The sequence below is a fragment of the Anomaloglossus baeobatrachus genome, chromosome 2, assembly GCF_048569485.1.
Source record: "Anomaloglossus baeobatrachus isolate aAnoBae1 chromosome 2, aAnoBae1.hap1, whole genome shotgun sequence".
Taxonomy (NCBI): domain Eukaryota; kingdom Metazoa; phylum Chordata; class Amphibia; order Anura; family Aromobatidae; genus Anomaloglossus; species Anomaloglossus baeobatrachus.
Window position 1 is genome coordinate 35,489,812 of NC_134354.1, and position 14,635 is coordinate 35,504,446.

Here is a 14,635-nt window from a genome sequence, read left to right on the forward strand (position 1 = left end):
GGCACCATATTTCTGTCGTCCAGTTGATGATCCACTGCAATTCTTACCATCAGAAACTTTTTTTGCTTTTGTATAATTCTTTAATTATTGATGTATAAAAACAGATATACGGATGAAAAAATGGATGATTTCTTACACTCTCGTCCTGTGTGAACTTTGCCTTAGAGTTAAAAATCAGCAGTTCAATGGATCCAGTGCAGATCATTGAATGAAAAAATCCAACATGTCTGACCTGCGCTCTAAACAAGTACAGATGTCTCCACCATGTGATTTCTATAATTCCAAGACTTATATATACATATTTATTAGTGTGTGTGTGTGTGTGTGTGTGTGTGTGTGTGTGTGTGTGTGTGTTTTTAAAAAAAAAAAAAAAAAATATTAAATCCCATGGTCTGGACTCGGTGTAACCTCTCCCCTCCCCCCCCTCCTTTTCTTCCCCAGGTTCGGAAGCTTTCTGAATACTGTTTTCCTCTGGCTTTGTGCCGTGGCGATTCTTTAAGATTACTTTCCGAGGCAAGTGTGGATGATTTCAGCGAGCTGGGTATAGCCTTCATGGAAGATCGCTTGCAGATGGACAACGGATCACGTCCACGGAAAATTACCTGTAAGTTTCTATCCACATAACTAATGTAAAGGAGATGCTAATGGCAGGGAGACGCGAGGCACCGAGTACCTCACTGATAACAGTAGCCGTAAATCAGTCGATGGCCGCCAATTACTTCATAAAGTTAGAAAAAAAACCCTTTCCAAATCCACTGTTTCTTTGAAAAGAACAAATTGTGCTTTACTCACCCTCCCCTGGTCCGCTTCTGAGTCTCTATTGCCGCTTCTGGTGTCTTTTATTGTCTGTAGTATGACGTCACGCCCGCAGCGCTGCAGCCAATTGGTAAGGCCGGAATCACACTTGCGAGTGACTCATGTGTAATACGTGCGAGTCTCACATTGCATCACCCCACACGGCCTGCTGCTCTTGGGGCAGGAGCGTCTCAGCTGCATAGAAATACATGCAGCCGCCCCGCTCCTGTCCGGAGGGTGCGGCCGTGCCGGGTGATGCAATGCGAGACTCTCGCATATTACGCGTCAGTTACCTGCAAGTGTGACTCCGGCCTTATACTACCATTGACGGCATGAGACGCAGAGCTCACAGATTAGCTTGATCACTATCGACGCAAGAGACTCTGCACTGGACCTGGGGAGGGTGAGTAAAGCACAGTTTGTTTATCTGTTTGTATGTTTTCAAACAAATTTCAGCAAGTGGAGAGGGGTTTTCCTGAAACAAGAAAACCCCTTTAATTCAGCATTTTATTATACCATGTGCTTTCTATTCTGGGTCTGGGCGGTGGCTCACATGATCGTGTGTATAGGCACGAGCTTCACACAGGGGGCCTCTGTCTTCTCATCCAAGACTAGTCACTCAGGAATAATTTGGGCAAATGATTGTTCTTAGCAATTCCAAGGAGTCGTAGTCTCGTCCAGGGAGAAGTCTACTGGGGGCCCATATCTTCTGAGCCCGGTGGTAAGAGGACTACTTGGTTGTGTGGATATATAAAGCGAGTAGGGGACATTGCAGATGTGGTGGTTGGACTCCCCCCTCCAGATGAGTATCTTATGGGCCCAGACTTGGACAGGGCTTAGAGTCCTAAGGCCATATAATTTCTTCTCAGGTCACTTGTCAGTAGAGTCTATCCTGTGTGTGTGATCAGAGCCGAAGAGGTTAAGAGGGGGCAAACGTGTCCTGTATAGTTGATTTTAGTTATACCATGTCTTAGCTTCATCCCATTGTCAGACTATTATAGAAGCAGCTATTTGGGGTCCTTAAAGGAGTCTTATCACCAGGTCAAAAGTGAATTATTTTTGTTCTTATTTTACTCTCACTGCTCCCTTGAGAATTATGTTTTTTGTTTTTTTTAAAATTCGCCATACGGTTCCAGAGATATGGGCCTTTTCATTTAGTGCTAACATTTATGGCCTTTACTAAAGGGGCGTGGCTCACAGGATCCTCTGGGGGTGTGTACTTGGGTCACTTGGCAAATCCTCTGAGCCACGCCTCCTACAAAGGCCATAAATATGCGCAATAAATAAAAAAAAATTCTATATCTCTGCAACCGTATGGCGGATTAAAAAAAAAAAACATCGCCGTATTCAGGGGAGCAAAGGGAACATAATAAGAATAAAAACTGGCCACTTTTTTCCTGGTTATTTTTCCTCTTTAAGGACAGCAACTTTTTTTTTCTTTTTTTTTTTTTTTTTTTTTCTTTTTTAATAAATGTGTTCTTAGACCAATAGCTATTTATTTTATTTTTTTTCTTGCACAGGCTTTTTTTTTTTTTTTTTTTTTTTTTTTTGCAACTTGAGATTTTTTTTTTATTGACACTATTTCGGAAACAAAAAATATTTTTTTTTCTTTTTGGGGGGGGTTTGCGTATGTATGCAAGGGCTTGTATTTTTGTGATTTTGTTATTTTATTAACCATATTTTGGAAATAAAATAGTTTTGTTTAAACTTTTTTTTTTAATATTTGTTTTTTTTTGGGGGGGGGGAGAGGGGTTGAGCATCCAGCAAGGGCTTTTTTTAAGCCAATTTTATTTTTTCTTTATATTGACACTATTTTGGGCACAAATAATTTGACATATTTTTTTTTTTGTTGAGGAATGAAAAAAAACAGCAATTCTGCAAGTTTTGGAGTTTATGCTTTTTGGGTTTCTGTTTTACAGCGTTCACTATGCACTTAATGGGACATTTTTAATACATGTGATTACGGCGATGTCAAATTTTGAGTTAGTTTTCCTTTTGTCTTGCTGCGTTTGCACAAAAGTGTTTGTTTTTTTGTTTTTTTTTTCATTTGGCACCATTGATGGTACTTTTTTTATTTTTGTTAAATTTATGTTTTGTACTTTTTTACTTTTCACATAATAAATTAAAAAAGGAGAATTAGGTGATTTTTCTTGTATTTATTTATATAATTGAACTTTTTTTTTTTTTTTTTTGCAACTTTTACTTTAGGGTATGTGTGCACATTGTAGTTTGTTTCTCCAGTGAAAAAATGCACCTCCAGCCGAAAAAAAACGCATAAAAAAAAGCATGGGTTTTTGCCGCGTTTTGGTGCTCTTTTTTGCCTTCATTTTTGCCCCTGTTTTTTTTTTTTTTTTTTTTTTTTTTTTTTTTATAACATTGTCAATGGCAAAATGCAGAGAAAAATGCAAAAAAACAAGTGACATGCTGCTTCTTTTTTCTGCAACCAAAACTGCAGGCAAAAAAAAGAAGCAACGTGCGCACAGCCTTTCTGAAATATCATAGTGTTTGCTGGGGAAGGACTGCATGCAGTTTTGGGCCACAAACTGCTCCCAAAAAACGCTGCAAAAATCGCACCGTGCGCAAAGGGACTTACTCTTGTAGTCCCGATAAATAATAGTGGGAGTTTGGGCAATGATCTGAAATAGGTCGTTTTTTTAACCTTTTCCTACCGTTTAGATGCCGTGGTCAACAGCGACTGTAGCATCCAAGGGGTTACGTTTAGGGATTAGTGTTCTCTGTTTACAGTTTAAGTAGGAACAGCATGAAAAAAAACATTCCATATTTTTTTTTTTTTTTCTTACGGTCTTACAGCTGTGCACTTAAGAGAGTCATCAACTAATAAAGGAAAAGCTTTAGAAGAAGGAGGCCCAGCCATACGGGAACCAAACGTGTTCAATTCTGAGAAGAACCACAAAGAAGAAATGGGGGCAGCTGAAAGCTCCGAGATGGTTCATGGCCAAGAAAGTGGTGGCAACTCTAGTGCAAGCGGTGGGACTGATCCCAGAGGGGACAATGGTGGAGAACACCTTCATCTCCACCTATCTAGCTGCCACGAGTGTCTTGAGCTGGAGAACTGTACCATTGAGTCAGTAAAATTTGCCTCTGCCGAAAACATTCCTGACCTTCCGGATGACTTCAGCAGCTTGGATGACAGTTTTGACGGGAATTGTCTTAAAGAGCCATCAAATCTTAACAGGAGCGGAAAGCCTCCGAATGTTCTCATATATGGTGGCTCCACGTCCCAACAGCGGCTGCAGCAAGTCCAAGATGTTCTTCTCCAGTGCTTCGATCCATGTAGATATGTGGTCTACCCCCTCCCGGAGGAGCAGGCCGTCAAGGCTCCATGGATGGATAACTGCTTGTTATTGGTGGTGGTGGCCGAAGAGCCAATACCATCCCGGGTGCAGGAGCTGTTCACTTCTTACATGGGGAATGGTGGGAAGATCCTGGGACTCTCCTCCTCCTTTATATTTGGTAACGTGAGTTTACAACAGAGGTCGCAGCTGCAGGAGTCCGTGCAAGCCTTCGTGTTCGACAGACCCGATGGCAACCACATTCGTTTCAATGGGATGGCTAACGGCTATGTGTATGAGACGGACGTCAGCGATCAGGGGAGAGGATGGGGCTATGTGGACAGCGAGAGCCAAGATGTGATAATGGTCCACCAAACCTACGGAGACTGCGGTGGAGAAGCTGTACTGTGTCAGGTAATTATCACGTCCTGCTCAGTCCAATTATAGCACATATGTTCACGTATCACCGCCAATGTATACTGAAAATTACATTACTGATCCTGAGTTACCTCCTGTATTATCCTGCAGAGCTGCACTCACTATTCTGCTGGTGCAGTCACTGTGTACATACATTACATTACTGATCCTGAGTTACCTCCTGTATTATACTCCAGAGCTGCACTCACTATTCTGCTGGTGCAGTCACTGTGTACATACATTACATTACTGATCCTGAGTTACCTCCTGTATTATCCTGCAGAGCTGAACTCACTATTCTGCTGGTGCAGTCACTCTGCACATACATTACATTACTGATCCTGAGTTACCTCCTGTATTATACTCCAGAGCTGCACTCACTATTCTGCTGGTGCAGTCACTGTGTACATACATTACATTACTGATCCTGAGTTACCGCCTGTATTATACTCCAGAGCTGCACTCACTATTCTGCTGGTGCAGTCACTGTGTACATACATTACATTACTGATCCTGTGCTGATCCTGAGTTACCTCCTGTATTATACTCCAGAGCTGCACTCCCTATTCTGCTGGTGCAGTAACTGTGTACATACATTACATTACTGATCCTGAGTTACCTCCTGTATTATACTCCAGAGCTGCACTCACTATTCTGCTGGTGCAGTCACTGTGTACATACATTACATTACTGATCCTGTACTGATCCTGAGTTACCGCCTGTATTATACTCCAGAGCTGCACTCACTATTCTGCTGGTGCAGTCACTGTGTACATACATTACATTACTGATCCTGTACTGATCCTGAGTTACCTCCTGTATTATACTCCAGAGCTGCACTCACTATTCTGCTGGTGCAGTCACTGTGTACATACATTACATTACTGATCCTGTGCTGATCCTGAGTTACCTCCTGTATTAAACTCCAGAGCTGCATTCCCTATTCTGCTGGTGCAGTAACTGTGTACATACATTACATTACTGATCCTGAGTTACCTCCTGTATTATACACCAGAGCTGCACTCACTATTCTGCTGGTGCAGTCACTGTGTACATACATTACATTACATTACTGATCCTGTACTGATCCTGAGTTACCTCCTCTATTATACTCCAGAGCTGCAATCACTATTCTGCTGGTGCAGTCACTGTGTACATACATTACATTACTGATCCTGTACTGATCCTGAGTTACCTCCTGTATTATACTCCAGAGCTGCAATCACTATTCTGCTGGTGCAGTCACTGTATACATACATTACATTACTTATCCTGTACTGATCCTGAGTTACCTCCTGTATTATACTCCAGAGCTGCACTCACTATTCTGCTGATGCATCACTGTGCTCCTTTTTAAAGCCTGTGGCAATAAGGCTCTGTCCAGTGTGGAGCTCCCCTTTAACACCCCTGACATCAGAGCTCTCTCCTAAATAGTTCTCATTTGAAATCCCCTTAATGAAATTGGTTCTTTGTCCTACATAAACATCCCCTTTAACATCCAGGCCAGCAAGCTGTGGCACTCCAGCTGTGGTGAACTAGACCTTCCAGCATACCAGGATAACCTCAGGCTACTAACTCCAGTGCCACAGATTGCAGACTCCTAGTCTATGACCTCAAATAATCTGTTGTGAATCGAGCTCCCCTTTATTGTATTTTACATGGATAATTTGTCCTGTATAAAGCTCCCCTTTAATATCTATGTCTTTGCTGCCCTGTCCTGTTTAGAGTTCCCCTTTACTATCCATGACGTTGGTGCCCTGCCCTGTATAGTGTTCCCCTTTAATATCTATGTCTTTGGTGCTCTGTCCTGTATAGAGTTCCCTTTTAATATCCATGACTTTGGTACTCTGCCCTGTATAGAGTTCCCCTTTAATATCTATGTCTTTGGTACTCTGCCCTGTATAGAGTTCCCCTTTAATATCTATGTCTTTGGTACTCTGTCCTGTATAGAGTTCACCTTTAATATCCATGACTTTGGTACTCTGCCCTGTATAGAGCTCCCCTTTTAATATCCATGTCTTTGGTGCTCTGTCCTGTATAGAGTTCCCTTTTAATATCCATGACTTTGGTACTCTGCCCTGTATAGAGTTCCCCTTTAATATCCATGACTTTGGTACTCTGCCCTGTATAGAGTTCCCCTTTAATATCCATGACTTTGGTACTCTGCCCTGTATAGAGTTCCCCTTTAATATCCATGACTTTGGTACTCTGCCCTGTATAGAGTTCCCCTTTAATATCCATGACTTTGGTACTCTGCCCTGTATAGAGTTCCCCTTTAATATCCATGACTTTGGTGCTCTGTCCTGTATAGAGCTCCCCTTTTAATATCCATGACTTTGGTGCTCTGTCCTGTATAGAGCTCCCCTTTTAATATTTATGTCTTTGGATCTCTGTCCTGTATAGAGCTCCCCTTTAATATCCATGACTTTGGTGCTCTGTCCTGTATAGAGCTCCCCTTTTAATATCTATGACTTTGGTACTCTGTCCTGCATAGAGTTCCCCTTTAATATTTATGACATTGGCGCCCTGCCCTGTATAGCGTTCCCCTTTAATGTGACTTGTTCCCTGTGTGTTTCGGGGCAGGTGAGGCTGGAGGTCGCTCCGCAGGGTCTCGTGGATCACGATCAGGAGACCTTTGACGCTCTGAAGCTCAGTAATCCGCAGCGGCTGGAGGTGCTGACGCAGATCCTGCTCCGGCTCGGTCTGGATTGTGACATCTGCTCCATCCCGCCTCTGACCCCCGTCTACCTGCTGACCGCCCGACAGGTGAGTGTCCTTCCATCGCCCCCTGCTGTCATGAAGCTGCTCCTGCAGTGCACACGTCTGCCATCTAGTGGTCATGTTGGGCATAGCTGTGACTATATTGCTGCAGTTCTGTCTATTTTGCATTCACATCCATAGCTGCGCTCACAATTCCGCTGGTGGCCACTAGGTTTTGCTTCCTGTCTGCTGTTGGACTTGTCACCTTGTGGGCGATGCTGTATAAATCACATAAGTGAGTACACCCCTCACATGTTCTATTTTTTCCTGGGACGGTACTGTGGATCTGACCCTGTGATATAATGTACAGTGTCAGTGTGCAGCTTGTGTAACAGGATAAATGTGGGGTCCTCTAAATAACTCAACACAAAGCCATAAAATGACAAAACCTCTAGCAATAAAAGTGAGTACACCCCTAAGTGAAAATGGCCAAACTGTGCCGAAAGTGTGAATATTTTGTGTGGCCACCATTATTTTCCAGCACGGTCTTGCCTTTCTTGGGCCCGGAGGTCACTAGAGCTTCACAGGAGCCTCTGGATCCTCTTCCATACTCCATTATGACATCATGGAGCTGGTGGATGTTACAGACCTTGCGCTCCTCCACCTTTTAGTTTGGAAAGACCCCACAGATGCTCAGTAGGGTTTAGGTCTGGAGTCTCTTTGCCAGTCCAGCACCTTTACCCTCAGATGCCTTAGTAATGAAGTGGTGGTCTTGGAGGTATTTGGGGTTGTTATCTTGGAATAGGAAGGGAGTGGGATCGTGCTCCGCTTTAGTATGTCACAGAACATGTTGACATTCAGTTTCCTCTATGATCTGTAGCTCTCAACAGCCGGCAGCACTCATTCAGCCCCAAACCATGACCCTCCACCACCATGCCTGACTGTAGGCAGGACACACTTGTAAATGCCCTCCTCACCTGACTGCTGCCTCACACGCTTATCACCATCCAAACCAAATAAGTTTATCTTATTCTCCTCAGATCACCGGACATAGTTCCATTAATCCATGATTTTAGTCTGCTTGTCTTCAGCAAACTGTTTGCAGGCTTTTTTTGTGCATCATCTTTAGAAGTGGCTTCCTTCTGGGACGACAGCCATGCAGACCAATGTGATGCAGTGTGTGGTGTATGGTCTGATCACTGACAGGAGTACCCCCCCCACCCCACCTCTGCAGCAATGCTGGCAGCACTCGTATATGTATTTTGAGAAGATGACCTCTGGATATGACGCTGAGCACGTGCACTCAGCTTCTGTGGTCGACCATGGGGAGGCACAGCAAGTGGATCCTGTCTTGTTATACCGCTGTATGGTCTTGGCCACCGTGCTGCAGCTTAGTGTCAGGGTGTTGGCATCTTTTTATAGCCTCGGCCATCTTTTTGTAGAACAACAATTCTTTTTTTTTAGATCCTCAGAGAATACTTTGCATGAGGAGCCATGTTGAGCTTCCAGTGACCAGTATGTGAGAGTGTGTGTGTGTGTGTGAGATAACACCAAATGTAACACCCCTGCTCCCCATTCACACCTGAGACCTTGTAACACTAATGAGTCACATGACACTGGGGGGGAAAATGGCTAATAAAGGCAGAATTTGACTATTTTCCCTTAGGGGTGCACTCACTTTTGTTGCCAGCGGTTTAAACATTAATGCGTTGAGTTATTTAGAGGACACCACATTTACCCTGTTATACAAGCAGCACACTGACACTGTACATTGTATCACAGGGTCAGATCTGCTGTCTCCTGAAAAGATGGAATATTTACAAAAATGTGAGGGGTGTACTCACTTTAGTGATATATTGTAAGTTTTATGACTGGCACATGGCAGGTGAGGACGGTCGCAAATAATGAAGTATATGTAGATGGCCACACGGCACAGTATACAGCACAATATACCGCACAGCACGTGATATGTCGGACAGACTAGTTATGGGGGCCCTGTGGCTGTTATGGGGGCCCTGTGGCTGCTATGGGGGCCCTGTGGCTGCTATGGGGGCCCTGTGGCTGCTATGGGGGCCCTGTGGCTGCTATGGGGGCCCTGTGGCTGTTATGGGGGCCCTGTGGCTGCTATGGGGGCCCTGTGGCTGCTATGGGGGCCCTGTGGCTGCTATGGGGGCCCTGTGGCTGTTATGGGGGCCCTGTGGCTGCTATGGGGGCCCTGTGGCTGCTATGGGGGCCCTGTGGCTGCTATGGGGGCCCTGTGGCTGCTATGGGGGCCCTGTGGCTGCTATGGGGGCCCTGTGGCTGCTATGGGGGCCCTGTGGCTGCTATGGGGGCCCTGTGGCTGCTATGGGGGCCCTGTGGCTGCTATGGGGGCCCTGTGGCTGTGTATTCTAACAAATGTTTTTAATTAGGGTTCAAAAAACTATGGCTGAAATTCTTATCTGTAATACCTGATCTGACCACAGGGTGTCAGTGTTGATGCACGGATCTCATTGTACAGGCCATAATCCTCAATTATTCGCCTTCCGTGATATGAATGGTTTTTATACTATTATTACATGTCCTATCTAATGGGTGAGAAGAAGAGAAACTGAAAGCACAGCAACTTAAAGGGTAATGTGTCTGAGAAAAACTTCCATCAACCCTTTGAAGATTTACTTAAAGGGTTATTCCCTTCTTGCAGATATCATGAGGACATGTTATACCATCATTGATTGGCGGGCTTCAATGTCTGGGACTGCACTAATCATAAAATCATGGTCCTTTTTTTTTTTTTTTTTTTCCCATTCACATAGTCGCATCTGATCTCCTGTGTAGGAAGCTGCAACAGCGCAGCCCTGTACAGGCGACACTGAGTCACAAATAAGAGTCCCTGGCAGAACTGGCAAAAGAACAATTCTTTTCTCAACAGAGTAGGAAACATAACAAGTATGTAACACCAGGGGGAGCCATAACAAGTATGTAACACCAGGGGGCGCCATAACAAGTATGTAACATCAGGGGGCGCCATAACAAGTATGTAACACCAGGGGGGGCCATAACAAGTGTGTAACACCAGGGGACGCCATAACAAGTATGTAACACCAGGGGACGCCATAACAAGTATGTAACACCAGGGGGCGCCATAACAAGTATGTAACATCAGGGGGCGCCATAACAAGTATGTAACACCAGGGGACGCCATAACAAGTATGTAACACCAGGGGGCGCCATAACAAGTATGTAACATCAGGGGGCGCCATAACAAGTATGTAACATCAGGGGGCGCCATAACAAGTATGTAACATCAGGGGGCGCCATAACAAGTATGTAACATCAGGGGGCGCCATAACAAGTATGTAACATCAGGGGGCGCCATAACAAGTATAGAACATCAGGGGGCGCCATAACAAGTATGTAACACCAGGGGGCGCCATAACAAGTATGTAACACCAGGGGCACCATAACAAGTATGTAACGCCAGGAGGCGCCATAGCAAGTATATAACACCAGGGGCACCATAACAAGTATATAACACCAGGGGCACCATAACAAGTATGTAACGCCAGGGGGCGCCATAGCAAGTAGGTAACGCCAGGGGGCACCATAACAAGTATATAACACCAGGGGCACCATAACAAGTATGTAACGCCAGGGGGCGCCATAGCAAGTATATAACACCAGGAGGCACCATAACAAGTATATAACACCAGGGGCACCATAACAAGTATATAACACCAGGGGGCACCATAACAAGTATGTAACACCAGGGGGCACCATAACAAGTATGTAACGCCAGGGGGCACCATAACAAGTATATAACACCAGGGGGCACCATAACAAGTATATAACACCAGGGGCACCATAACAAGTATGTAACGCCAGGGGGCACCATAACAAGTATGTAACGCCAGGGGGCACCATAACAAGTATGTAACACCAGGGGGCACCATAACAAGTATATAACACCAGGGGGCTCCATAACAAGTATGTAACAGCAATATGTAAACACTTGAACATTATTTTTAAATGGTTTCAATTGATCCCACAGCTTCCTCTTCCTTATTTTGTAAATGCGCCCCCTGCTGATTATTACAGGAGATTTCCCACCTATTCTAACCTTGGGAGTACTGCACCTTTTGTGATAATTGGTGCTCAGTTCAGTTCTATCTCACTATATAGATGCAGCGCCCTCTGGTGGTCAATGTAGTTATATCTCTCTGTATAGATGCAGCGCCCTCTGGTGGTCAATGTAGTTATATCTCTCTGTATAGATGCAGCGCCCTCTGGTGGTCAGTCCAGTTCTATCTCCCTGTATAGATGCAGCGCCCTCTGGTGGTCAGTGTAGTTATATCTCTCTGTATAGATGCAGCGCCCTCTGGTGCTCAGTTCAGTTCTATCTCACTATATAGATGCAGCGCCCTCTGGTGGTCAGTGTAGTTATATCTCTCTGTATAGATGCAGCGCCCTCTGGTGGTCAGTGTAGTTATCTCTCCCTGTATAGATGCAGCGCCCTCTGGTGGTCAGTGTAGTTATATCTCCCTGTATAGATGCAGCGGCCTCTGGTGGTCAATGTAGTTATATCTCTCTGTATAGATGCAGCGCCCTCTGGTGGTCAATGTAGTTATATCTCTCTGTATAGATGCAGCGCTCTCTGGTGGTCAATGTAGTTATATCTCTCTGTATAGATGCTGCGCCCTCTGGTGGTCAATGTAGTTATGTCTCCCTGTATAGATGCAGCGCCCTCTGGTGGTCAATGTAGTTATGTATCCCTGTATAGATGCAGCGCCCTCTGGTGGTCAATGTAGTTATATCTCCCTGTATAGATGCAGCGCCCTCTGGTGGTCAGTGTAATTATATCTCCCTGTATAGATGCAGCGCCCTCTGGTGGTCAGTGTAATTATATCTCCCTGTATAGATGCAGCACCCTCTGGTGGTCAGTGTAGTTATATCTCTCTGTATAGATGCAGCGCCCTCTGGTGGTCAGTGTAGTTATATCTCCCTGTATAGATGCAGCGCCCTCTGGTGGTCAATGTAGTTATATCTCTCTGTATAGATGCAGCACCCTCTGGTGGTCAGTGTAGTTATATCTCCCTGTATAGATGCAGCGCCCTCTGGTGGTCAGTGTAGTTATATCTCTCTGTATAGATGCAGCGCCCTCAGGTGGTCAGTCCAGTTCTATCTCTCTGTATAGATGCAGCGCCCTCTGGTGGTCAGTGTAGTTATATCTCTCTGTATAGATGCAGCGCCCTCTGGTGGTCAGTGTAGTTATATCTCTCTGTATAGATGCAGCACCCTCTGGTGGTCAGTGTAGTTATCTCTCCCTGTATAGATGCAGCGCCCTCTGGTGGTCAGTGTAGTTATATCTCTCTGTATAGATGCAGCGCCCTCTGGTGGTCAGTCCAGTTATATCTCTCTGTATAGATGCAGCGCCCTCTGGTGGTCAGTCCAGTTATCTCTCCCTGTATAGATGCAGCGCCCTCTGGTGGTCAGTTCAGTTCTATCTCTCTGTATAGATGCAGCGCCCTCTGGTGGTCAGTCCAGTTATATCTCCCTGTATAGATGCAGCGCCCTCTGGTGGTCAGTGTAGTTGTATCTCCCTGTATAGATGCAGCGCCCTCTGGTGGTCAGTCCAGTTCTATCTCTCTGTATAGATGCAGCGCCCTCTGGTGGTCAGTCCAGTTATATCTCCCTGTATAGATGTAGCGCCCTCTGGTGGTCAATGTAGTTATATCTCTCTGTATAGATGCAGCGCCCTCTGGTGGTCAGTCCAGTTACATCTCCCTGTATAGATGCAGCGCCCTCTGGTGGTCAGTCCAGTTCTATCTCTCTGTATAGATGCAGCGCCCTCTGGTGGTCAATGTAGTTATATCTCTCTGGATAGATGTAGCGCCCTCTGGTGGTCAGTTCAGTTCTATCTCTCTGTATAGATGCAGCGCCCTCTGGTGGTCAGTCCAGTTCTATCTCTCTGTATAGATGCAGCGCCCTCTGGTGGTCAGTCCAGTTCTATCTCTCTGTATAGATGCAGCGCCCTCTGGTGGTCAGTCCAGTTCTATCTCTCTGTATAGATGCAGCGCCCTCTGGTGGTCAGTGTAGTTATATCTCACTGTATAGATGCAGCGCCCTCTGGTGGTCAGTCCAGTTCTATCTCTCTGTATAGATGCAGCGCCCTCTGGTGGTCAGTCCAGTTCTATCTCTCTGTATAGATGCAGCGCCCTCTGGTGGTCAGTGTAGTTATATCTCCCTATATAGATGCAGCGCCCTCTGGTGGTCAGTCCAGTTCTATCTCTCTGTATAGATGCAGCGCCCTCTGGTGGTCAGTGTAGTTATATCTCTCTGTATAGATGCAGCGCCCTCTGGTGGTCAGTGTAGTTATATCTCCCTGTATAGATGCAGCGCCCTCTGGTGGTCAGTCCAGTTATATCTCCCTATATAGATGCAGCGCCCTCTGGTGGTCAGTCCAGTTCTATCTCTCTGTATAGATGCAGCGCCCTCTGGTGGTCAGTCCAGTTCTATCTCTCTGAATAGATGCAGCGCCCTCTGGTGGTCAGTCCAGTTCTCTCTCTGTATAGATGCAGCGCCCTCTGGTGGTCAGTGTAGTTATGTCTCCCTGTATAGATGCAGTGCCCTCTGGTGGTCAGTCCAGTTCTATCTCTGTATAGATGCAGCGCCCTCTGGTGGTCAGTCCAGTTCTATCTCTGTATAGATGCAGTGCCCTCTGGTGGTCAGTGTAGTTCTATCTCTGTATAGATGCAGCGCCCTCTGGTGGTCAGTCCAGTTATATCTCCCTGTATAGATGCAGCGCCCTCTGGTGGTTAGTCCAGTTATATCTCTCTGTATAGATGCAGCGCCCTCTGGTGGTCAGTCCAGTTATATCTCCCTGTATAGATGCAGCGCCCTCTGGTGGTCAGTGTAGTTGTATCTCTCTGTATAGATGCAGCGCCCTCTGGTGGTCAGTCCAGTTATATCTCCCTGTATAGATGCAGCGCCCTCTGGTGGTCAGTCCAGTTCTATCTCTGTATAGATGCAGCGCCCTCTGGTGGTCAGTCCAGTTCTATCTCTCTGTATAGATGCAGCACCCTCTGGTGGTCAGTGTAGTTGTATCTCCCTGTATAGATGCAGCGCCCTCTGGTGGTCAGTCCAGTTATATCTCCCTGTATAGATGCAGCGCCCTCTGGTGGTCAGTCCAGTTCTATCTCTGTATAGATGCAGCGCCCTCTGGTGGTCAGTCCAGTTCTATCTCTCTGTATAGATGCAGCACCCTCTGGTGGTCAGTCCAGTTCTATCTCTGTATAGATGCAGCGCCCTCTGGTGGTCAGTTCAGTTCTATCTCTGTATAGATGCAGCGCCCTCTGGTGGTCAGTCCAGTTATATCTCTGTATAGATGCAGCGCCCTCTGGTGGTCAGTGTAGTTATATCTCTCTGTATAGATGCAGCGCCCTCTGGTGGTC

General features: G+C 45.7%; 1 protein-coding gene across 3 annotated transcripts in view; it reads left to right on the forward strand.

The window, feature by feature from the left end:
• Positions 1–14,635, forward strand: part of HLCS (holocarboxylase synthetase) — a 179,060-nt gene that overhangs the window by 24,633 nt on the left and 139,792 nt on the right. For all 3 annotated transcript variants that reach the window (XM_075332914.1, XM_075332917.1, XM_075332915.1), the window contains 3 exons: positions 442–604; positions 3,607–4,502; positions 7,089–7,271. In XM_075332914.1, the coding sequence (XP_075189029.1) occupies positions 442–604; positions 3,607–4,502; positions 7,089–7,271 (1,242 nt within the window). The remainder of the gene's footprint in view (positions 1–441; positions 605–3,606; positions 4,503–7,088; positions 7,272–14,635) is intronic.